Genomic DNA, 24094 nt, shown 5'->3' with positions numbered 1-24094 from the left:
GACCTGTGGTGACCTCTAGGATAATCACAGCCTCATGAAACTTTAAAGCCACAAACTAGAGACCTAGAGCATTCAGAGGATGGATGGGTCAGACTAGAGACCTAGAGCATTCAGAGGATGGATGGATCAGACTAGAGACCTAGAGCATTCAGAGGATGGGTGGATCAGACTAGAGACCTAGAGCATTCAGAGGATGGATGGATCAGACTAGAGACCTAGAGCATTCAGAGGATGGATGGATCAGACTAGAGACCTAGAGCATTCAGAGGATGGATGGATCAGACTAGAGACCTAGAGCATTCAGAGGATGGATGGATCAAACTAGAGACCTAGAGCATTCAGAGGATGGATGGATCAAACTAGAGACCTAGAGCATTCAGAGGATGGATGGATCAAACTAGAGACCTAGAGCATTCAGAGGATGGATGGATCAGACTAGAGACCTAGAGCATTCAGAGGATGGATGGATCAGACTAGAGACCTAGAGCATTCAGGGGATGGATGGATCAGACTAGAGACCTAGAGCATTCAGAGGATGGATGGATCAAACTAGAGACCTAGAGCATTCAGGGGATGGATGGATCAGACTAGAGACCTAGAGCATTCAGAGGATGGGTGGATCAGACTAGAGACCTAGAGCATTCAGGGGATGGATGGATCAAACTAGAGACCTAGAGCATTCAGGGGATGGATGGATCAGACTAGAGACCTAGAGCATTCAGAGGATGGATGGATCAAACTAGAGACCTAGAGCATTCAGAGGATGGATGGCTTTCCTAGCTAGATTGACAATAAGGGTGTTTCTGAGCAGTTTACACAACACAAGTGCTCACCATCCCTTTAAATATGTGCAATTAATGTGTGCAAACAGGGCATATCTACAGCATCTCCTCAGACAGAATGTCTATTGTTTCTGTTGCAGTCCCTTTATGTGATTTGAATAATAAGACAAATGTAAACCTGGAGGCTGCAGCGTAGCTTTAGGTGAGTATTGGCTGCTAAACTCAGGGGACATTTCCCATCATGCCTCAGTATCTGGAGGAGCTTTTGTGCAGCCCGGCTGTGTATCTGCTGCTGCTGCAGCTCTCTATCTGTTTTAATGAATGGAAAAGCTCATCCACCAACTAAATGAAAATGAAAATAATCCTTATAATAGTGTCAGAAAGCAATAAGGCACCGGGGAGCTTCTGTGTGTGTCTCTGCTCTCATGGAGGCCCTGTTCGTTTCCTCACTAGGTACAATCTAAGGCCCTGAGGGAGGAAAGCTGCTCTTCCACAGTCATTCAGGGAAGGAGTCTTACATAACAAGTCGTATAATGTCAATGAAAAGGGCCCATTTAGAGGAGCATGAATAACACAGAGAGAAGAACGGTGCATTAATTGAAACGGGAGGTTCAATGCATGAACAATAGTTTGGATGCTATATGGCAAATTAGATTCAGCTGCATTATATATAGCCAATATATATCTCCTCTTGTCTGTGCATCTTCTCTTAGTAATAATGATGATTTATAATGATTTATAATGATTTAAATGATTTATAATGATTTAAATGATTTAAAGTGATTTATAATGATTTATAATGATTTAAAGTGATTTAAATGATTTATAATGATTTATAATGATTTAAATGATTTAAAGTGATTTATAATGATTTAAAGTGATTTAAATGATTTATAATGATTTATAATGATTTAAATGATTTATAGTGATTTATAATGATTTATAATGATTTATAATGATTTAAATGATTTATAGTGATTTATAATGATTTATAATGATTTATAATGATTCAAATGATTTATAGTGATTTATAATGATTCAAATGATTTATAGTGATTTATAATGATTTATAGTGATTTATAATGATTTATAGTGATTTATAATGATTTATAGTGATTTATAATGATTTTATTGATTTATAGTGATTTATAGTGATTTATAATGATTTAAATGATTTATAATGATTTATAGTGATTTATAATGATTTAAATGATTTATAGTGATTTATAATGATTTAAATGATTTATAGTGATTTATAATGATTTAAATGATTTATAGTGATTTATAATGATTTAAATGATTTATAGTGATTTATAATGATTTAAAATTATTTAAATGATTTATAGTGATTTATAATGATTTAAATGATTTATAGTGATTTATAATGATTTAAATGATTTATAGTGATTTATAATGATTTAAAATTATTTAAATGATTTATAGTGATTTATAATGATTTAAATGATTTATAGTGATTTATAATGATTTAAATGATTTATAGTGATTTATGATTTATAGTGATTTATAGTGATTTATAATGATTTAAAATGATTTAAATGAGTCCTTTAATGAGCAACATGTCTCACTGAGAAGCTGCAGGAGTGAACCGAGTTCTTCTTTATTCAAAGCTAAATGTGCAACATGCAGCAGCAGCTCTGTCGACCTCTTTTCCATGAATTATTTCTTATTGCGGTTCACTCCCACGGACACGGAGCTGTCTGACCCGCGCACGAGCACGAGCACGAGCACTGTGTGTGCTGCTGTCGGGAGCGCGCACAGCAATCATGCCTCAAACCGCCGCGCGCCTCGCTGCTGCTGTCGGAACATAAAGAGGAAGAAGAAGAAATCCGTCCTTTTACCCCAAAATAACGCGCTTTTATTTCCTCTCAGTGCGCATGTTGTCGGCTGCTGTGAGCTGGAGACGCTGACAGCTTTCATCCAAAACTCCTCCATCATTTAGTCATTTATTTGTATTCCTCCAGTCAATGAGACAAAGAGGAACAACACCGGAGAGGAGTCCAGCTGCTGTGATGAGGTGATGAGGTGATGATGTGATGATGTTTCAGGGCTCAGTCTGAGGATGTAAACCACAGGAACACACTTCTTCTTCTTAAACGGATCTGAACGCATGTCTCCATGTCCAGGAACAATGAGTCCTCTCTAGGAGCCTGAACGCGTCTTGAGAAAGGTAAGAAGACAGTCACTCTCTGCTGGTTGTTGGTGGTTAGTTAGTTAGTTAGTTAATAGCTGGTTAAACAACGAGGCTCCATCCAAACGAACAGGTGGTGTCCTGCAGCACCAGCAGCCAACAACTCATCATCAATAAGAGAGAAAAGTAAAAATGAACATATTTAACATTCCTGCAGACCTGCCATCCTGTTTGGAATCAAACTGCATGCAAGATTTATGCGGATGAGGAAGTGACCTAATTGAAAGATTGTATAACAAGTATAACAAACTGCAGTTAGACACTAATTTAAATGTGTGTGCACTAGTGCTGCTAGATGTGGGATTACTAGATTAACGCACCAGCAGGCTGACTGGAACCAGGTAGTGGAGCTTGCACATTGACATGTGACATAAGACTATTGAGTATCACAGAGTTTATCACTCATACAAGAGGGACATGCAAACTTCTTAATGCTGCATATTGGCAAGAATTTGGCGATACAATACGTATCATAATACACGATTCAATATATGGCGATATATTGCAATTTTTTAAAATCTAATTTTAGGAAAACTGTTGCATAAAGAACACACCACCGTATGCATAAAATCTGAGTAACTTTGTATTTCTTTTATGCAATCAGAACAGTGAGATCTGCATTTAGCACAGTCCCTGTAACATCCTGTATAAGAGGGCACATGCACACTGAGAGTAGGCATGTCTTTGCAAATGAAATGAAGTCTTGACTGAGTAAATCTTTGCATGTAAACTATTCATTAAAAATCGACACAGTATCACAAAACATAATATCGTGATACTCTATATTTTCAATATGTTCTTACACCCCTAAAACTTACAATTTCTGCTATGTGTTATATTTAGGACTGTCAATAGATTAAAATATTTAATCATGATTAATCGCAAATTAATCACACATTTTTTATCTGATCAAAATGTACCTTAAAGGGAGATTCGTCAAGTATTTAACACTCTTATCAACATGGGAGTGGGCAAATATGCTGTTTTATGCAAATGTGTGTATATATTTATTATTGTAAATCAATTAACAACACAAAACAATGACAGATATTGATCCAGAAACCCTCACAGGTACTGCATTTAGCATAAAACAATATGCTCCAATCATAACATGGCAAACTGCAGCCCAACAGGCAACAACAGCTGTCAGTGTGCTGACTTGACTATGACCCCCAAACTGCATGTGATTATCATAAAGTGGGCATGTCTGTAAAGGGGAGACTCGTGGGTACCCATAGAACCCATTTACATTCACTGATCTGGAGGTCAGAGGTCAACGGACCCCTTTGAAAATGGCCATGCCAGTTTTTCCTCGCCAAAATTTAGCGTAAGTTTGGAGCGTTATTTACTCTTACACGCAACGAGCTAGTATGACATGGTTGGTACCGATGGATTCATTAGGTTTTTCTAGTTTCATATGATACCAGTATCTTCACTCTGGCTTTAAAACTGAGCCGCTACAACCTAAAAATGAAGTTGCAATTATCACAAGTTGCTTTAATGCATTAAAGAAATTAGTGGCGTTGAAATTAATTTGTGTTATTATCGTGATAACTTTGATAGCTCTAGTTTTAGCAAAGCTTTACACCTGCACTTTTAATCAATGCAACTTTATGTCATCTTTGTGTTTCTTTAAAGCTGTTTTATCAAAACTGAATTTGGAATATTTAAATGTATGCATATTCAACCTTAAAGTGAAGCTACTAAAAGAAAGGAAATATATTTGTTTAAAATTCAGAATTAAAACAAACATGAGACACGATTTACACACCTGATAAACTGATGAACTCCCAATGAAAGGTGGAAGTTTGTAATAAAAGTATTGAGTGTAGCCACATATTGACACCGGAGTGCTCACAGTGATGATGGACTTAACCAGCCATAACTGATACTGATTAGGACGTTCACAACTCCCACACTAGGCCACAGGATTTATCCTTTTACTTGCAACCAATCACTGGTTTTCACCATGCATATACAACTTAAACATAAACAGAATTGCCTACTCTTTACACATTTTCTTTCCAAAAATTCTCGAGACATTTTCTTGACAAGAACTCCAGACTTGACGTCATGTGAATTAAGATAGGAGAGTGTATTATTATTATTTTGAGAGCAGAAGTAGAGGAGAGAGTGGATTAGATGCAGTCACAGGTCAGAAAGTGTCCGTGCGAGCCGATGAGCCCGTTCAGTGCTCAGAGAGAAAGAGCTGCAGCCGACGTGTGCCAGTTGCTGCTGCTCCACCACAAAGCCTCACAAACAGATCTCAGTGTTTCTCGGGGCATATGTGACATTTTGCTTGTCACACATTTGGCTCTGTCATTTTGTGACCGCGTTAGCTCGTGTTCACACTATTCTACTTTTCACTCACACACACACACAACACACTGAGCCCTCCCTCTTTTAGACAGCATTGTTGCATCAATGACAATTAAAAAAAAAAAGAAAAAAAAAAAAGGTTTTATGTACAGTTATTATACGGCATCATTCTACCACTTATTATAAATTCGATGCCTGTTTCCGATACAAGCTCTAACCCCTCTGCCATATGGTGCCCAGTGATCCGGCTACAGTCATAGCTGGAGGTAGCTTAACATAAACAGGAAGAGAGCCTCTAGGGTTACATTGGTGATGGAAAATTCAACTACTGACTCTGTGACAAGCTGGTCGCTCAGAAAAGAAAAGTGCCTCAGTAACATCAAACGACATGTAGGATTCTGGCTTGTGACCTTTTAATACCTTTTAGCTTATTAGTAAATGTGTAGGTCGATGCTGATAGATCCCATACGGCCGGTAATCTTACATATTAACTGTAGGGATGCACCGATACTCGATACCAGTATCGGGTATCGGGTCCGCTACTGTGCTCATGTACTTGTACTCGTACTCACAAAACGGCCCTGATACAATGGCACCGATACCACTTTATGGCAGCGTGACGTTAACCTCTTGACACCATCTTTCGGGTTCTATCGCACGCGCTCACGCTCCACCTCCCCGACTACCCCGCGGGGCCGTGATCCCACCTCAGCCGGCGTGCGCCGGCCCTCACTTTCATTGCGCCACAGGGTTTTGCTTGCACCCTCTGACTCGGGGTCGGGTTGGTTGCACACATCGCCGCAGACCCCCGGGGGCACGACGCGGTTGGGGCGCATTAAGGACAGTCCGCCCCGGTGACACTTTGTCCACGGCCCTGGGAAGCACCTTCACCCCGAGCCTTTCCAAGCCGACCTAGAGCCGGTCAGGGCACACCGCCTCGTATGCGGGACTCCCCAGCCTGCCGTGTGTCGCTCACACCCTCCAGCTGGCTGTTAACGAGGGTCATTTAGCACAGAGAAGTACTCGTATCGGTACTCGGTATCGGCGAGTACCCAAATGTACTTGTACTCGGTCTGAAAAAAGTGGTGTATCGGTGCATCCCTAATTTACTACAATGTTGTGTTACTGGAAAATCAAGTGCAGGAAGGGAATTGACATATCATTCTCTAATGACTGCACTCAGTCTTTAAGAAAATGACGTCAGGCTTGGTTGCAGAAGTAGTTTGTTATTAATGCGTTCTCACAGGCCCAACAGAATAATAGACATTTACGATGTCTAATGCAAGCAAAGTATAGTCTAAACTTTTGGCTTTTAAATAGACCAGCAAATTAAAACCCTGTTTTGGAAGAGTCTCTAATCGTCTGGTTTTTAGATGTTTTTTAAGAAAGTCCTCACTGAGGACGTCTCGATGGAAGACCGAAGACCACAACAGATTTTTAGTGCACCACAAAAGCCAATTAGAGCTGGAGTTTTAGATTTCTTATTAATAGTTATGGCTCCTGCCGCCTTGTTAAAGTACCTCGGAGCGTAATACTACGGATATTATTTGATGGGTATTTAATCAGTGCTCCTTAAACCTGCAGCAGGCAGAATGTTTTTGGCATCGTTGGGCAAAAATAATAATCATAATCGCTCCATTTCTACCCACTGCAGCTTTAATCCAAGGCTATTTGATATGTTTTACTTTATGTTGCACCAGCTTGACTTGCTTGAATCTACAGCTGAAACGATTAATCGACTAGTTGTTGCCTAATAAATTAATCGCCAGTTTTTTGATAATCGACTAATCGGTTTGAGTCATTTTTTTGAGAAGAATAATGTCTAAATTCTGATTCCAGCTTCTTAAAGGTACTATATGTAACTTTCAGAAAGTCCTTGCCGTTAAGTGAACTGCAGTCAGTATCCTGTTGCTTCAGAATGTGCACTCCGTAGGCACGAGCGATCATCCTGGGCATCGGCCAAAACAGTGACGTGACATTACATTACAATCATGCAGTTTATCACCGTTACTATCTGTAATGTCCAGTCTCCATGATACCAAATAGCTATTTGCCATTTGCAAATTACCTCATCAGCTAACGTTACGAAGCAGAACCGTCCCGAGTCCTTTACATAGAAAATGTTATATGCAACTGAGAAAGTCGGTGGAAGATCTCAGTTTTTAAGTTACATTACAATCTGTTCACACATTGGCAATACAAAAACAATTAATACATGTATATTGTTACATATAGTACCTTTTTTAAATGTGAATATTTTCTGGTTTCTTTCCTCATCTACAACAGTAAACTGAATATCTTTGAGTTGTGGACAAAACAAGACATTTGAGAACGTCATCTTGGGCTTTGGGAAACACTGATCACCATTTTTCACCATTTTCTGACATTTTATTTATTTTATAGACCAAACAATTAATTAAGTCGACAGATTAATCGACAATTCAGCCCTCCTTGAATCAGTGTTTGCAGCCTTTTCTGCACATAAGAAACTCTCTCCTGATCAAACCTGATTCATTAACGACCTTCCCGTCGTAAAATAATGGGCTGATGTCTAAGATATTTTGATACTGGTGCCAATAAGATATGAGTTTCAAAATCAATACTTAATATCTTTCTTGCCACCTTACTTCACAGGATATAAACACTTCTTTCTTTTTCATAAATGTGTGATTTAATAATGAGTTTAAAAAAGACAACTGATGAAACATTTATCGCTTTTTTTACTTGATCATTTTTCATACTGACTATATCAATAATGACCCCGTTTTGGCACATTGATCAGGGAAGAAGCCTAGTGTTCAATAATTTGCCGGTTTGATGTATAATCTCCTGCAGGAGGATATCGATTCAAAAGAGAAATTGTCTCAGCTTACCTCCCATGACAGGAGGGTCAGAGGTCAAGGTCGGATGAGCCCCTCTGGAGCTTATTATTTTCTGTCTCTCTGTGGTCGACACCGGTGGCTTGAATCTGGGTCCTCTTGACTGCCAGCTCGCTCTGCCTCCCTGCTGTGCATTAGTGAACCGCTGTGATTAAACGGAAGGGGCATTTGGCTCACAACATGTTCTTGTTGTTGTTGTGCTTCAGTCTTCGAGTATTGATGCTCGTGTGCATTATGTGCTGTCTGGTGTCACATTTACAATGACAGCAGAGCTACTCACTCACAGGAAGATCATTATATGAAACGCACGTTGTCATTCTCTCATCAACATTCAGAGCGCCGTCCTACTCAAATAAACTCGGCTTCCTTCAAAGACAATGTTTCATTCAGGGCTGAAAATATACCAGCGAGAGCAAACTGAACTTTGGCCGTGTGTTACCGCTAAAAGGCCAGAGCTGAATGGTGATGTGGACAGGAAGCTCTGGGAAAATGGATCTGAGTAGCTTTTATTTTTCCAGCATGTAGCAGATGAGTGTTTTTAGCAGACTAATGGTACGTGTCCACTGGGGCGTTTTTTATCACGAGGGCATGCGCCGCTTCCTAACATTGGACGCTTGGTGGGTTGCCGCTAGACACAACACACTCGGCACCTGATTGGACGAACGCTTTCCCTCCGTGGGCTGCTGCTCTTCAGCTTCCAAACCGGAAACAACATGGAGGCTCGTTTGGAAACTTTCTTCTCTTATTTCACAAAAATAGTTCACCGAAATGTGTTTCTGAAAACATTTGAGGAGAGAAATAATCCATGTTGATGAATCTGTCTTTATTTTGGATCGACAACGTTTATTTTAAAAGATTCTTTGGAGTTTCAAGAGGTGGCGAGTCGCGTCAGATGCCCGTGATTTGCATAAAGTAGACTATCCCTCAACTTTATGCAAATGAGGAACGGCCGTTGTGACGCTCCGTCTCTCGAAATCTCGCCGCCACGCTACCAGAATGCATTGCACGGCTGCTTACATAGACAATGAATGGGAGCGTGGAAAGGACAGAGGCTGTGGACACGTACCATGACTCCAGAGGAACATGGGAAATGTGGGGGAATTGAATGTACCATTATCCTGTAATTACCACTTCTGGATACTTCTGTAGGTGCTCAGCCAGAGCACAGTTACATCGGCTTGATTTAAGAAATAAGAGACGAGGAGGAGAGCCAGTAGACCAGCGCTGCAGTGCCAGTTAATGTGTGTGTGTGTGTGTGTGTGTGTGTGTGTGTGTGTGTGTGTGTGTGTGTGTGTGTGTGTGTGTGTGTGTGTGTGTGTGTGTGTGTGTGTGTGTGTGTGTGTGTGTGTGTGTGTGTGTGTGTGTGTGTGTGTGTGTGTGTGTGAGTGTGTGTGTGTGTGAGTGAGTGAGTGAGTGAGTCACTATTTCACAAGAGTTTAATTAACAGTTTTATTTTATATTTATAAGGGAAACATGCAGTTTGTGTGATCAAAGTTTGCTTTCTGCTGAATGATTTCTTCAAGACTGGTGCAGTTGCTATGCAACGTGCACAATAAGAGATCCAGTCTGGTTCCAGTACAGTGGAGCAGAGAGCCTGATGGGATGCTGGTTTACCAACAACGATCTTATGAAGGGATGATGAGGACATGTCGGATACTGGTGACAACTAGGGCTGGGTGTCGTTTAAAAATAACAACGCCTGTACAAATACCAGTACCACCAATAGAGTACTTCATTCGATGCCCATCATGTGAATGGAAGCTGTGTGTCCTGGATAGCTCATCACCACCGCACTGCACAGCACTCATACAGCAGTTAGTGCTGATAACGCCCGCGTTGTCATGGAAGCGAAACGCCCATCCCTCGGTCCCCCCCCCAGGTTAAAACTGTTAGCTATGACAGCACTGTGGCCCTTTGTTTACCGCTGTTCGCACGTTAGTTGCTAGCCGCCGGCTCAGACATCTCTGTGTTCAGAGCCGTGTGCAGGCAGGAAGTCCCGGCTCTGTGGGTCGTATCTGCTGCGGTAGTCAGCAAATCACACGTTGCATTAAATCGAAGAATGCTTGTGGTGATCGTCTTCGAGCAAAACCATCGGATTGTCATTTTATTTCTAGATCTGGGCACAAAAAGGATCGATTGCAGGCAGGTGTCGTTTGATTGGAGACATTTTGATGACTACTTGGTACTGGGTTACTTCGCTCAATGCCTTAAAGGTATCGAGTACCGATACTGGGCATATCTGTAAATAGGAGACTTGTGGGTACCCATAGAACCTATTTTTATTCACAAATCTTGAGGTCAAACTACCTCTATGCCAAAAATTTGCGTAAGTTTGGAGCGTTATTTAGCCTTCTTCACGACAAGCTAGTATGACATGGTTAGTACCAGTGGATTCCGCAGATTTTTCTAGTTTTATATGATACTGGTATCTTCACTGTAGCTTCATTTTTAAGAGATTAATTAAAACTGATAGTGTTTTGGAGAATCGATACGGCATCGCTCGATACGCAGCCCTGCTGGTGACACAATAAGGCCTCTGGCTGTCATGAATATATGAAAACAGTCCTGGTCTAAAGGGTTGAGACTGAGCTGGTCGCTCCTGGCTGCTTTATAAAGTCTGCTGTGCTTCCTTTTTTTGCGTATCGAGCCCAGTGTGAACCCACTGAGAGCGGACACACAGGTAACAGACCGGTAACGGGAATCCTGATAGATCTTAATTAAGCATTGGGTCATTTTAAACTTTGGTAGGTCCGTGTGCATTTTGAATGGAACCAGGTAGTTAAGTAATGAGGTCATAGGATAGGAAGGCACTTCTGGAAATGACTCTCAGCTGATCACAAGTGGGAACGACGATGAAGTTAATTTGAATTTCTTTCTTTTATGACTCTGTCATCTGTGTTTGTAACAAAGTCGCCCTGTTGGGTAATTAGGAAAAATCCAAAGGCATGACTGGGCTGTCTTCTAGTTTTCCTTTCTTCCAGGAATACAGTTTAACAGAGGTCACTAATATCATCCGCTTGGGTCTTAAAGAGGTGAATCCCCTTCCGTAATGTCGGGGGGGTATCTTCTCTCTGCAGGACAGCGGGTTAAAGCCGGTCCTGCTGATCATTTGTCATGCATGGAGGAACCTCTCCTGGACTCTCATTGATAACTGGATAATGAGCAGCTCACTGGAGATGAGTAAGATGGATGGTGTTTTGGCCTCTGAGGGCCTTTGTAATCCCTCACGGGGTGAAGGAGAGCTCTTTACCCGCCACATTGTGGGTGACGCTGTGATGATATATTACATATATGATGAAATGGTTGCAAGGTTTTCATGCACATGATTATTTAGAGTTATTGAACTATACTGATACAATTATACAAATTAGAAATATCCATGTTGTCTTATTTAGTCTTTTATAATGCCTCTCACCAGGAGGTAATGTCTCTGTACATTTTTAATAACCTTTAATAACCCCTGTTAAAACCCGGTAAATCATCTCCCTGGCTGAGTGATGCTTTGGTCCACACAGAGAGCCTGCTAATGTTTACATCTTTACATGAAAGATCTGTGTGAAGGAGTGTTCAGAGGTCAGGGTATTTGTGAAGGACAAGATCCTTGCTTGTGTTGTACGAACTCTCAGCTGTACGTTGCTTTGGATTAAAGCGTCTGCTAAATTAAATTGTAGAATTGTACTAGGGGATGGAAAGTGTGGGGGGATGGCAGGTTAACAAAGGGGAGACATTTTGGTCATTCTGCTAACAAGGGGGATGCAGTGGGCAACCGCTGGTTCTGAAAAGTAAAGCCTTAAACCTGCATTCTTTCTAACAGCCAGCAGGGGGCGACTCCTCTGGTTGTATAGAAGTCTATGAGAAAATGAGCCTACTTCTCTCTTGATTTATTACCTCAGTAAACATTGTAAACATGAGTTTATGGTCTCAATCTCTAATTTCAAGTGTTCTTCAATACAGCATGATGTTCATTTAGTAAATTATGGTCCCATTTAGAGTCAGATAGACCATAAAGCAGGGGATGCTTTAGGGCGGGGCTACCTTGTGATTGGCAGGTCGCTACCACGGCGTTGTCCGGTCTGGGAGTTGTTTGTGTTTTCGTCTTACAACTTTAACCCTTTCACAGTGTGTTTTCACTTCATGAAAGTTACTTAGAACATTTTGGTCGCCTAGAAATGTCCTTTTCAGTTTTGGTCGTACTTAGCTCCACCCTCTTGTGTCACTTCTGGTTGCAAAAAAACAAGATGGCGACGGCCAAAATGCAGAACTCAAGGCTTCAAAACGGCAGCCCTAAAACCAACGGGTGACGTCACAGTGACTACGTCCACTTCTCATATACAGTCTATGGGGGGACGCCTACTGGTTATAATCTCCCATGCGCGCTCGCGTGTGGCTACGCTGTTCAGACTGCTCCTCTGCCTGCTTGCCTTCACTCACACAATGCGTGCGTTCTCGCTCCACCTCTAACGTGCATGCTGCTCACTCCACACTGCAGAAGAGTTAGTTTAGCTCTGAGAATATCTAGTGAATGTTCAGTGGACGTTTGTGCAGAAATAACTGCTGCAGCTCCTCCAGACCAACAGAGGTTTCCCGTGTCTTGTGAAGTGACGGGGCTCCGCAGAGAGAAACGTTATCGTCTCCGACCAAAACTCCGGCGTCGGTCGGGAGGCTGAGGCAGGAAAAGCCAACACTAGGATCAGCTTTGATTCATGGAGAGACCTTCATCTGGTCAGCTAACATTACTGCCAAGCAGCTGAAATATAGAGTGATATTGTGCTTTTAGCTGACGTGTGTCTCCTCACTGTGTTGAGTGATGCTCCTTCATGTCTATGTAGAGCGAGCAAAAAATAGTCCCTTTAATAAAGTTATAAACAGACAATAATATTACAGAGCAGTCGACATAAGTAAACAAACATAACTGGTTACAACCAGAGAAAATACAGCATGATGTTCACAGACGAGAAACAGAGTTTATATTGCTTGAAGCAGACAGCAGGGCAGTTTAGATGTTTTGTAATTGATTTTAAGTGGAACAGGGAAATGAATGATTGCCCTTTACATTCCCTGCATAAGGCACTTAACCCTCAAAGCTGCACTTGTACCAGGCAGCTCCCCTAGCACTAGCATGAGTGTTTGTAACAGTGTAAAAGTGAAGCTGGCTGCTGCTGCTGCAGAAAGCTTACTTGCTGACTTGACTTTTAAAGTAAAGCACCTGTCATGTGTAAGCATCAGAGATATGATATTAAACACGGAGGCTGTGCTCTGGGGAAAGCTGTGCAGCCTCCCAGGACGGAGTATTTTCCCTCTCTGACAGCTCCGAGGATGAGGAGCTGATCGGACAATAAGACCTCATGCATCACACCTGTCAGCAGGGAGCTTATAAACAGAGGTCCACTCCTCCGTCCTCTCCAGCTCCTCCTGCCAATATGAAGCTGAGACATGTGGGTCAGCACTACGCATGTACGCCATGCTTTCACTCCACAACCAGCAGCACACTGACCGACATTGTGCTGATGAACGTGGTTATAGATAGAGAGCTTTGAAAAGCATCGTGTTCCTTGGAACAGGTTTCCATGTAATTATTGGTCTGATCTCATCCAGACACACTATCATCCATTTTGGCCTTTGTTTTAACAGATAAATCTGTCTTTCTTTACGCCTGCCAAAATCCGTCGAGGCACACGTGTCTCTTCCTCTCTGTTTCTCAGCTGATTCTAGTTCGAGATGAAGAATGAAAAAGTCTTTGGTCCTCCTTTTTCTTCAGCAGTTCAAAATGTGACTAATGTGCAAAGTGACAAGTTAGTCATCCACAGTTCCCCATGCAGCAGTTCCATCAGCCCGCCACAACGCTGAGGGTAATTCTGTAAATGCTTTTTATACAAACATGTCGGCCTTTATGTTTACGTTGGCAGATACATTATGGTAGTGAATAATTCTGCTGTGCCGATGAAAAAAAGCAATGCTGAGTAATCTGTATTGAAACAAACAGAAAATATCACATAACAATGGTGTTGAAGCATCGTAATACAGACAGGGAAGGTTCCTGTTGGTGTTTTCTAATGTTTACCACACGTTGTTGTTGATATTTCTAGCTATTAGAGGTGAACATTAAACCTTATAATAGTTTTATTTTAATCAATTTTGTTTAATTTCTATTTGATGTGCTACTCCGAGACATAAAGTTATTAATAATACTAATAAAAATAGAGCTAAAGTTAATCCGACCAATTTATCTCACTATAATATAAAAACCCATAGACTGTATATAAGAAATGGACGTAGTCACCGTGATGTCACCACTGGTTTGTGGACCGCCGTTTTGAAGCCTCGAGTTCTGCAGTTTGGCCATCGCAATCTTGGTTTTTGTCCGTCGCCATCTTGGTGTTTGTCCGTCGCCATCTTGGTTTTTGTCCATCGCCATCTTGTTTTTTGTCCGTCGCCATCTTGTTTTTTGTCCGTCGCCATCTTGTTTTTTGTCCGTCGCCATCTTGGTGTTTGTCCGTCGCCATCTTGGTGTTTGTCCGTCGCCATCTTGGTTTTTGTCTGTCGCCATCTTGGTTTTTGTCTGTCGCCATCTTGGTTTTTGGCCGTCGCCATCTTGGTTTTGGGCTGTCTCCATTTTTGTTTTTGGCCATCGCCATCTTGGATTTTGGCCGTCGCCGTCTTGGTGTTTGTCTGTCGCCATCTTGGTTTTGGGCTGTCGCCATATTTGTTTTTGTCCGTCACCATCTTGGTTTTTGGCCGCCGCCATCTTGGTGTTTGTCCGTCGCCATCTTGGTTTTTGTCCGTCGCCATCTTGGTGTTTGTCCGTCACCATCTTGGTTTTTCTTTCTTTTTTTTACTAAATGAACATCATTCTGTATTGAAGAAGACTTGAAACTAGTGATTGAGACCATAAACTCATGTTAACAATGTTTACTGAGGTAATAAATCAAGAGAGAAGTAGGCTCATTTTCTCATAGACTTCTATACAATCAGACTTCTTATTGCAACCAGAGGAGTCGCCCCCTGCTGGCCGTTAGAAAGAATGCAAGTTTAAGACACTTCAGCATTGGCTTCACTTTTCAGACCCAGCCTAGGCGCCTGTTAAGACTCTGATAAAACATAGGCATTATTTCTATCATTTCGAATTTTAAGCTAAATTCATTTTACATTTTACACCGAATATCTTCAGGTCAAAATATAAATGATTTACTGAACCTTTTGCTCTAAAGTGAGTCTTCATGTCTGGATGTAAACAGTTCATGTAGGTCAGGGAAAGTACAAAATGAGTCATTATTATTAAAATGCAGTTGAATCCACCACCTCCATGAATCTGTGCCACAATGCTCACATCCAGCATCTGGGATGTTAGAGAGAGAAAGTCCTTACAGCCCGTGTGTGTAATTGTCAGTGCTGATTTCCCCTGTGTAGAGGACAGATTTGGCTCGGAGGCCCAGGGGATTGTGGATGATCGAGCTGTTGGCTCCACTATGGTGAGGAAGCCCTTCATTCAAGTGTTTAAATAAAACCAGCGCTACAACTACTATAACCACTGCTAATCCTGTTACTACTACTACTATACCACTACTACTTCTATTGATACTACTACTAATTATCTTACTACTCATATTATTACAGCAAATTATTCTTCCTAAAAGCTTTTAATGTATGTTTATTACTAAATATAAAGTAGTATCTAGGCAATTTGCAATATAGTTCTGTAATTAAGGGTCATTGTTTTCAGCTTCGATGATAAAATACGTATACCTCCCTATAATAGATATAGAGTAGATTAGCTTAATCTGATCTCCACCCAGCTTCTATGTCTAACACTCACTGCAGTTCCTGTTCATGGTAGTTTACAGTAAACATCTTGTCTTGTGAAGTCAGCTCAGAATATGCTAGAGACAGGAGAACGTGAAGGTAAAATGGAGAGAAAATGCAAATGAGGGATTGATTATGATCCAGAACAGTTAAACAACACAATAAATGGTAAAGCAACGGAGCGTTTGCGCCTCATATTCTTTGAAGGGTTATTAATGAGGGTTAGTAATGAGCAAATTGCAAAGGTTTTTACTGAGTGGGTTCTTTATCGTCACTCCGAGTCTGAACAAAATCGTCTTTGTTGTTCCTGCCAGTATTTACACTGCGTGCTCTTTTTCACACTAAAAGCTGCAGCAACTGTTGTAACACAATATACAACGAGCTGTTTGGCTTTCAGCCTGCAGACGTGTGTTAAAGAAAATACCTCACAAATCGTTAAGGATAACTGGGGCACCGTGAGAAACAGGTTTTATTTCTCTGTAGGGTCCTTTTCTATAATGTTGCAACACACTTATAACAATCTGAGCCTGTCGGTGGCAAAAACAAGCCAGCATGCCTTTCAGGCTATTCTGACCCACAATGCTCAGCAATGTTATGATGAAGTAGTATGTCCCAATTGCATGGTTGTGTCTAGAAGGTAACCTGCAAATTGCAAAAACTCTCAAGAGACTCGCTGCCCGACAACCGATCCTAACCTTCGAGGTCAATGCCTAACCTTAACCGGCTCGCAAGAGTTTCGCAATTTGCGTGTTACCTTCTAGACACGATATATCCACACTGCATACAATAATACAGACTTTGTGAGATCAGCTGCAGTATCTACTAAAATTAGTAGTATGGTGCCTTCAAATGAAACTCGTGAGCTCGTGTTTACAACACGAGAAGTCTTGTTCACGATATGCTTGGCGTTCAAGTGGTCAAGTCGTGAGAACTCTGCTGCTAAGCAACGGCAATATTAACGTAACTGACGGCGTCTAGAAGCCACAGAGGCTAACAATTTAGCAAGCTAGCAAGTAGGTAACATAATGCAGGAAAGGCAAAGGCATAATGAGGTTGTTGGGAATATCAACATTTTCATCAGACATATTATAAAATTACCAAGAAAACAATATACAACAAAAATTACAATATATTAACTTAAAATGCACCGAGAAATGAACTTCCAAGGCCTCCGCCATTTCTGACAACGTCAACTAACACGTCACAACTCGTGAACTCTGAGCTTTCAGAAACTTTACACTTACGAGGTTGTGAATACGACAAGGGGGGGGGCGTTCATATGGGCCCAGCTCGTAAACACGGTAAACACGGTAAACACAGTAAACACAGTAAACATGGTAAACATGGTAAATACTGCATCATTTGAAAGCACCAGTATGCATTTTGGAACGTAGCCCTAGTCTAGGCTGGTGTTGTGCTTCGGGTTGTAATGCAGAGTTTACCAACATTGTAGACATGATTAACTGTGTCTGCATTTTCCATTTCTGATCTCTGAATATCTGTGAACTGTTTTTTTAAAAGCCAGTGTAGCACAGCACAGCGATTTGGAGCATTTTAGTTGACTTTTGGAGCATTTTAATCGACTTTTTGGTCTCTGTACTGCTTGAAGACACTAGCTGGCTTAATTTAATTTTAGTCTGAATGATGAAGAATTTCACCAAGCATAAATGTGCATTAACAGAACTGGTAAGATGCTGGAGAATTGGCATTAATACGCTCACAGACATCTAGAAGTCATCTGTGAATTCTCAATGGAGTCTTGCATCATAATACAGTAACACATAATGCCCCTCAACACACTTTATTTCTGAATATGTGAACATGTTAAGCAGCTCAAACTGAGGCAGAGAGTGAGTCTATATAAAGGTTGGTGGAACAATCACTGTGACAAAGAGCAGTTAAAAATATCGCCCATGTTTTGAAATCTCCACGGTACCTGAAGCTGTTCCCTGAGGTACAGAAACTGCAGTGGCTTGTAAACATCCTGGAGTAACCTTGTTAGAGCTTATTGCAATTTCTTGTATTAATTGAAAGCTGCCGTTGTCCCTCCTGAGCCACATGAGTCACCCAAGCAGAAGGGCTCGGAGTACATTTTCCGCTGCTCTCCAACGTCGACGTTGGGGAATCACAGCTGGACAGATGGAAAGGGGGAATTATTTTGGTATATTGTACGGACTTATACGTTGGAACATGACTTATCATGGTAATAGAGCACATTGTTGGTTGAGTGGTCTTCTCTGTAGTGTCTCCGTGGCTGCAAGAGGCATTACTTGACATTTTTGAGCATTTCCAGTATAACAGATGATGACAGACATGAATCAAAATAAACCAATTCTTTCACTGTAATTGAAATTAATTTATCTGAAGGACTTGTAAGCGGTGATGGATGTGTATCCATATGTGTAAATTCTGACATATACAAAGATCTGCCAAGTACCCGTAATGTGAAAGGGATGTTAGTACTGCTGATCCCTCTGAAAATCAACTCAACACTCTGCAGCACTTTTGTTTTAACGTCGGCTTATCGACTCTTAAGCACACACAGGTGTAAATAATATTATTATTGATGATGGCTCCATTCCATTTAAGTGTCCCAAGATGTCAGAGAGTGAGCATGCACAATACCAGAGCCCTGAAATTGGCTCATCAAGAAGCTTTTACAAGGTGAAAAGGGGTCTTGTGCTTTGGTTTGCTGGTCTGTTTGGTCGAATCCCAGACAGACACTCACTGTCCCGTCACACCCCATGAAGAACTTTAACTGCTGGGTATGAAATCTAGCGAACACAGCCCAGTTCCCAAAGCACACTTTGTTACTATACGATGATCTTTATCCATGTGGAAACAAGCTGTAAACACAACTCTATCACCTCATCACTTACTCGCCTTTCTACACATCCAGCACATAACATTACAGAGAAATATCAGCATTCATTTAGAGTCATTTTTCTGTTAAGTTAAGTCCAATACTCACTGTCTTCTTTTTAGGGGAAGTATCTGTCTTTTTAACTGCTCTACTCTTGTATTATTCAGCTAGTCCATAACCCTGTCTGCCAGTGGGTAGGACTGAATGATTTTGAAGAAATATCTAATGCGATTATTTTTTACTGATATGGCAATTGCGATATGATTTTCAATATTAGAAGGAATAATAATTTTTACATTATTATTCTCATTTTCATTGAAAAACATATAAAATGATTATAATTTTATTTTATTTTTTCTGGGATCTGTACCAAACAAAGATAATCTCTGCAGCACAACAATATTTAATTTAAAAAGGTATTTTAAGAATACATTTAAATAATTAAAATAATTTAATTTAATAATGAACAATTATCAAAATAGTTGCCAATTAATGTTCTTAATTTTCTTTAGTCAATTGACTAAATGATTGATAAACTTGTATGGTTGGGTAGTTTAATTTCTAACAAGACATATTTTATAAGCCCTTTGTATGTTTTGTGTGCAAAAATCGTATATAAATTGTTATAGAAACAGTCAGTGGTCATGTCTACAATGTTGAATCCAGCGGTACGTGTCCACCAGGTCCGACGAGGACAATAGAGGACGCGCTGCTCCACTCAACTGGCCATTCAAGAGGTGACGTACCCTATCATTGAATGCTCCTGATTGCTCGGAAACTTTCTGTTATTCCGTCTAAACAATCCACCAAAAGCTACTTCTGAAAACATTTAAAGTGAGAAACAGGTGATGATGTCGCAGCTGAATCTGGTTTCATTTAACTAGAACTAGATCGCCAAGATTAGATGGTCCAAGTTTCGTTAGACGGACGCGTCGTTCTGGACCTGCTTTCCATAGGAAATTAATGGAAAACATTGAGATGCCCTCAGTCATCGGTGAGTGGAACTGCCGACGTGCCGACCAGTCGTGTAACTTCATCACTCAGTGACAGACTTTTGTGTTTGTAGCTCTGCTCCTCTGCAGTGTTGAAAGGCTTGGTTACATTCAGTGTTTATTTCAGGAGTGCTTTTCTGATCCGTGGCTCTGCAACTGGAGAATAACACAGTGACCTGGACAGAAGATGGGCTCTGTAGTCGGCTGCATGCATTAACAGAAAAGGGTCAGGGTGACACAGTAAAGCATATTCCCACCATGAGGAAGATGGAGAGGGGGAGGAGGAAGAGGAGGTGGAGTGGGGAAATACACAGAGAACTCAGGTGCTGCAGCCATCCGTGATGATGAGTGATGTGAGAAGGTGAAATTGTGTTTTGTGAAATAACACGGAGGGCTGTGAGGGAACTTGTGATCCATTCTGAGTCCAGGACCTGAAAATGTGTTGAACTGGAACTCAGACTGAGTCTGAAAGTCACATTTCTCGACTACTTTGGTCTGTTCTGTTGTTTTGAAAATGGTTCTCACTGTGACCAGACTTAACTCCTCATTAAGAAACCCTCCTGTTCCTCCATAATATCATATTTATTATCGTATGCTCTCTGGTAGCCCGATACTTTGACTAAGATGGCCTTCCTGCATCTGTCTTTGTTGCTTCTAAAAACAGATTTATGGTATTTTCCAGTATTTTGACAGCGTTACTATGTTTAGTGTTTGACTCAACTTGAGTTTTCAGTCAACAGACAGACTGTAGCTCCGTCCGTCCCAACCACCCGGGGATTCCTGGATCAAAGCTATGAATCACTCTTTTTATATCTCAGCCTGGTTTAAGGTGTTTTCTGAGGGTGTGATGATGCTTCCTAACACAGTGTGTTTCCTTTGATTGTCTCCATGGTGAAATCTTGCTTTGTTGTTATCTTTGTTAAATCTATTTTTGTGTTTGGGTTGTCTAGATTCACACTGCAATATCACAATTGAACAACTTGTAAACAAAAGTCACATGGACCAGGATTTAGACAGTTATTACACAGCTTTGTTGAGTACTCGATTCTGATTGGTCAATCGCATAGCGTTTTGCTATTTATAACAGAGAGTTGCTATGTATAGCAGATTTTGACAATCTGCAACCGCACCACTAGAGGCCACTAAATCCTACATACTGTCCCTTTAAGAGTGAATCCAGTCTGTGTTTTGCCCTCAGTTCAGTTCGTTATTCTCGACTTGGCTGTCAGCTGTAATTCTGGTGTGTTTATGTAGTACCATTATTTCATTATTTCTGTTAATGCAACTCTTAATACGCAGTTTCTTGTTGAACCAGTAGAATGTTTCCGTACGTGTTTGCAGGACCACCTCCTGATTCGTGATGTAGTTACATACTGTACGTCCTGAGGAGCGTATAGATGCTGCTTCATAACCTCCCGCTGACAGATATTTAGGGGTGCTATTATCGGAGTGTGAGAGAGTGAGAGAGGAGGATTGGATCGGAACAGGGTGACGATGACGTGGTTCTTGTCATTTCCAGTGTCCCCTCTTGGGGGGTCTTGCCTACAGCACATCAGCGTGTGGACAAGCCAAAAGACAGGAAATAGATGTGACAACACGCTCCAGCTGTGACAAGCATTTTTCACCCAAAGTCATCCTCTTCTGATTATTCTCTGGCTGAAGCTCTGTTGGGATGGAATTGGTCATAAAAACGGACCAAAACTGTAACAAGACAATTTCTTTTAGTGTGTGTTCTTTCGATGACTCCTTGTAACAGGATTGCATAAGATTAATTTATGTTATGTCACCGATTTTTAAGGAGTATAGGGTTGGGACGAAATGACAGGAACACCGAACAATATAGTGAAGCCCTGAACATCAACACAACAAACTGTTGCCTTAAACACGCTGTAGAGTAGGATATACAACTCACAATTATAGAGGTGTGAGAAAATATCGAAAATATTGAGTATTATATTGTTTTGCAATACTGTATACTTTCTCAAAAACACGATTGATTTTTAATTCATAATTTACATGCAAAGATTAATTCAGTCAATACTTACTTGCATTAAAAAGTCAATTTTTTTTGACTTTTTCTTAATTTTATGCATATGGTGGTTTGTCCTTTATACTATGAAAGTTTTCCTAAAATTATATCTAAAAAATTGCAATATATTAAATCGTAATAAACCACGAATTGTATCACCAGATTCTTGCCAACACACAGCTAAAGAAAAACCCATCACACTTTTGAAGAGCCCAACATGAAGTCTTGTTTGCTTTGTCTCCCCAAAAATTAAAAATCCAAAATATATTAAATTTCGTGCTATAAAAGCAGCAAATCTTCACAATTAAGAAGCTGGCATCAGGGGATGTTTTGTGTTTTTTGCTTGATGAATGAAAATTAATTGATTGATTGTTAAAATTATTGTAATTTTTTTTTTTTTTTTAATTGACTAATTGTTTCAGCACTTAACTGTAAATTTTACCAAATGGTAGCTTATTTATTTCAGGACGATCCTCTAGCATTAGCATTTGTTTCTGTTATTTTGCAGCAGTTTTTTGTGTCAGTTGTTCCCATCATGCCTCCATTCAGTAGAAAATAGCAGTTGCATACATACTCGCCAACCCTCCTGATTTTCCTGGGTGACTCCCGTTTTTCATCGCACCTCTCCAAATCCTCCCTTTTTATAAAGTCTCAAGGTTGGCAAGTATGGTTGCATATGACTGTAACTTAATGCCCTTCTCTATCATATCACTTGCAGCATTATTAAAATAGGCTCTGCTGACTGATGACTGTTGTGTCTTAATCATAAGAAGTTGATGTCTTCCAGTATTAGCGGTAATAGTTAAACTGCTGTGATTAACGTAACCCTATTAGTTCACTGGGATGAGGGATTATGTGGGATGGAGGATTATTCTGAATTGGACTGACTGATATTATTTTCTGTCTCTGATCGCCGTGTGATTTCTCTCCCCCTCTCCAGCCTCAGGCTTGTAAGGGAACTGGCCCGGCTCTTCCATCCTCCCCCCCTATAACATCCCACTGTGTCGCTCCTCCACGGCGTCCCCTCCCTGCCGTGGCCGTCCCATGGAGAGTGCACGCCCAGCCAGATAGGATGCCTGCCTCGCCCGACGTCCTGCATCCCCTCCTGCCCATCACCACCACCACCTCCTCCTTCTCCTCGCGTGTACCCGCTCTTGCCAACAGTTCCTTGCGGCCCCCGAGGCTCCGCCCCGCCCCGCTCCAACATGGTGGATGAGGTGACCACCATGAAGGATGACGTCATCAACGCCAACACGCTGGCTTGGCTGGTCTGCTCGGGCGTGTCCATCCTGGCCAACACCTGGAGCATCCTCAGCGTCAGCGCCAAGCAGAAGAAGTGGAAGCCGCTGGAGTTCCTCATCTGCACGCTGGCGGGCACGCACATCCTCAACATGGCCATCCCCATCACCATGTACTGCGTCATAACGCTGCGCCGTCAGCATTCCAACTACGAGTGGAACGAGGGACTGTGCAAGGTGTTCGTCTCCACCTTCTACACTCTCACGCTGGTCACTTGCTTCTCCGTCACCTCGCTCTCCTATCACCGCATGTGGATGGTACGCTGGCCCGTGAACTACAGGTAAGACGTCGTTATCTTGTGTATGCCGTTCAGATTACGCTCTTAAAGGGATAGTTTGGGTGTTTTGAAGTGGGGTTGTATGAGGTACTTATCCATAGTCAGTGTATTACCTACAGTAGATGGCGGTCAGTACGCCACCAGTTCGGAGAAAAAGACAGGAGTACCGGCATGGGAGCAAAGCAATGTACTGCTGTGGACGGGGCCGGCAGCAAAACGGATTTTAGCTACCTAAAACAAAATTACTGTAATTTTATCCACAGACCACGGAGGTTGCTGGTCTACCGATGCCTTGATCGGTTAGTTTGTGTTGTATTATTGTTTGACTTTGGTTAGTTCGGATTCACCAAAGTCACACAATAGCACAAACAAACTAACAGATCGAAGCAGCGATTGACCAGTGACTCCAGTGTTCTGCGAGGTAAGATTACTGTTTTTTTCAATGGAGTCTGGTGGCTTTGGCAGTATATTGCTTTGCTTCCATGCCGGTAACTCCTGTCTGTTTCTCCAAACTGGAGGCGTGCTGACCGTCATCTACTGACTATGGATATGTACCTCATAGAACCCCACTTCAAAAACACTCGAACTGTCCCTTTTAATTCAGGTGCTACCATTTTCAAAGGTTATGTCACCCAAATTACAATC

General features: G+C 41.3%; 1 protein-coding gene across 2 annotated transcripts in view; it reads left to right on the top strand.

The window, feature by feature from the left end:
- The first annotated feature begins 2500 nt into the window (after positions 1-2500).
- LOC119490592 (probable G-protein coupled receptor 153) overlaps positions 2501-24094 on the top strand; it is a 49027-nt gene continuing 27433 nt past the window's right edge. The window contains exons 1-2 of one of the 2 annotated variants that reach the window (XM_037774098.1): positions 2501-2970; positions 22814-23452. In XM_037774098.1, the coding sequence (XP_037630026.1) occupies positions 23079-23452 (374 nt within the window). In that variant the 5' untranslated portion in view covers positions 2501-2970; positions 22814-23078. The remainder of the gene's footprint in view (positions 2971-22813; positions 23453-24094) is intronic. The other variant, XM_037774097.1, reaches the window with a different exon arrangement.

The sequence above is a fragment of the Sebastes umbrosus genome, chromosome 6, assembly GCF_015220745.1.
Source record: "Sebastes umbrosus isolate fSebUmb1 chromosome 6, fSebUmb1.pri, whole genome shotgun sequence".
NCBI classification, from domain to species: Eukaryota; Metazoa; Chordata; class Actinopteri; order Perciformes; family Sebastidae; genus Sebastes; species Sebastes umbrosus.
Note: the sequence above shows the minus strand (reverse complement) of the source record. Positions and strands in the feature narration are given on the sequence as shown.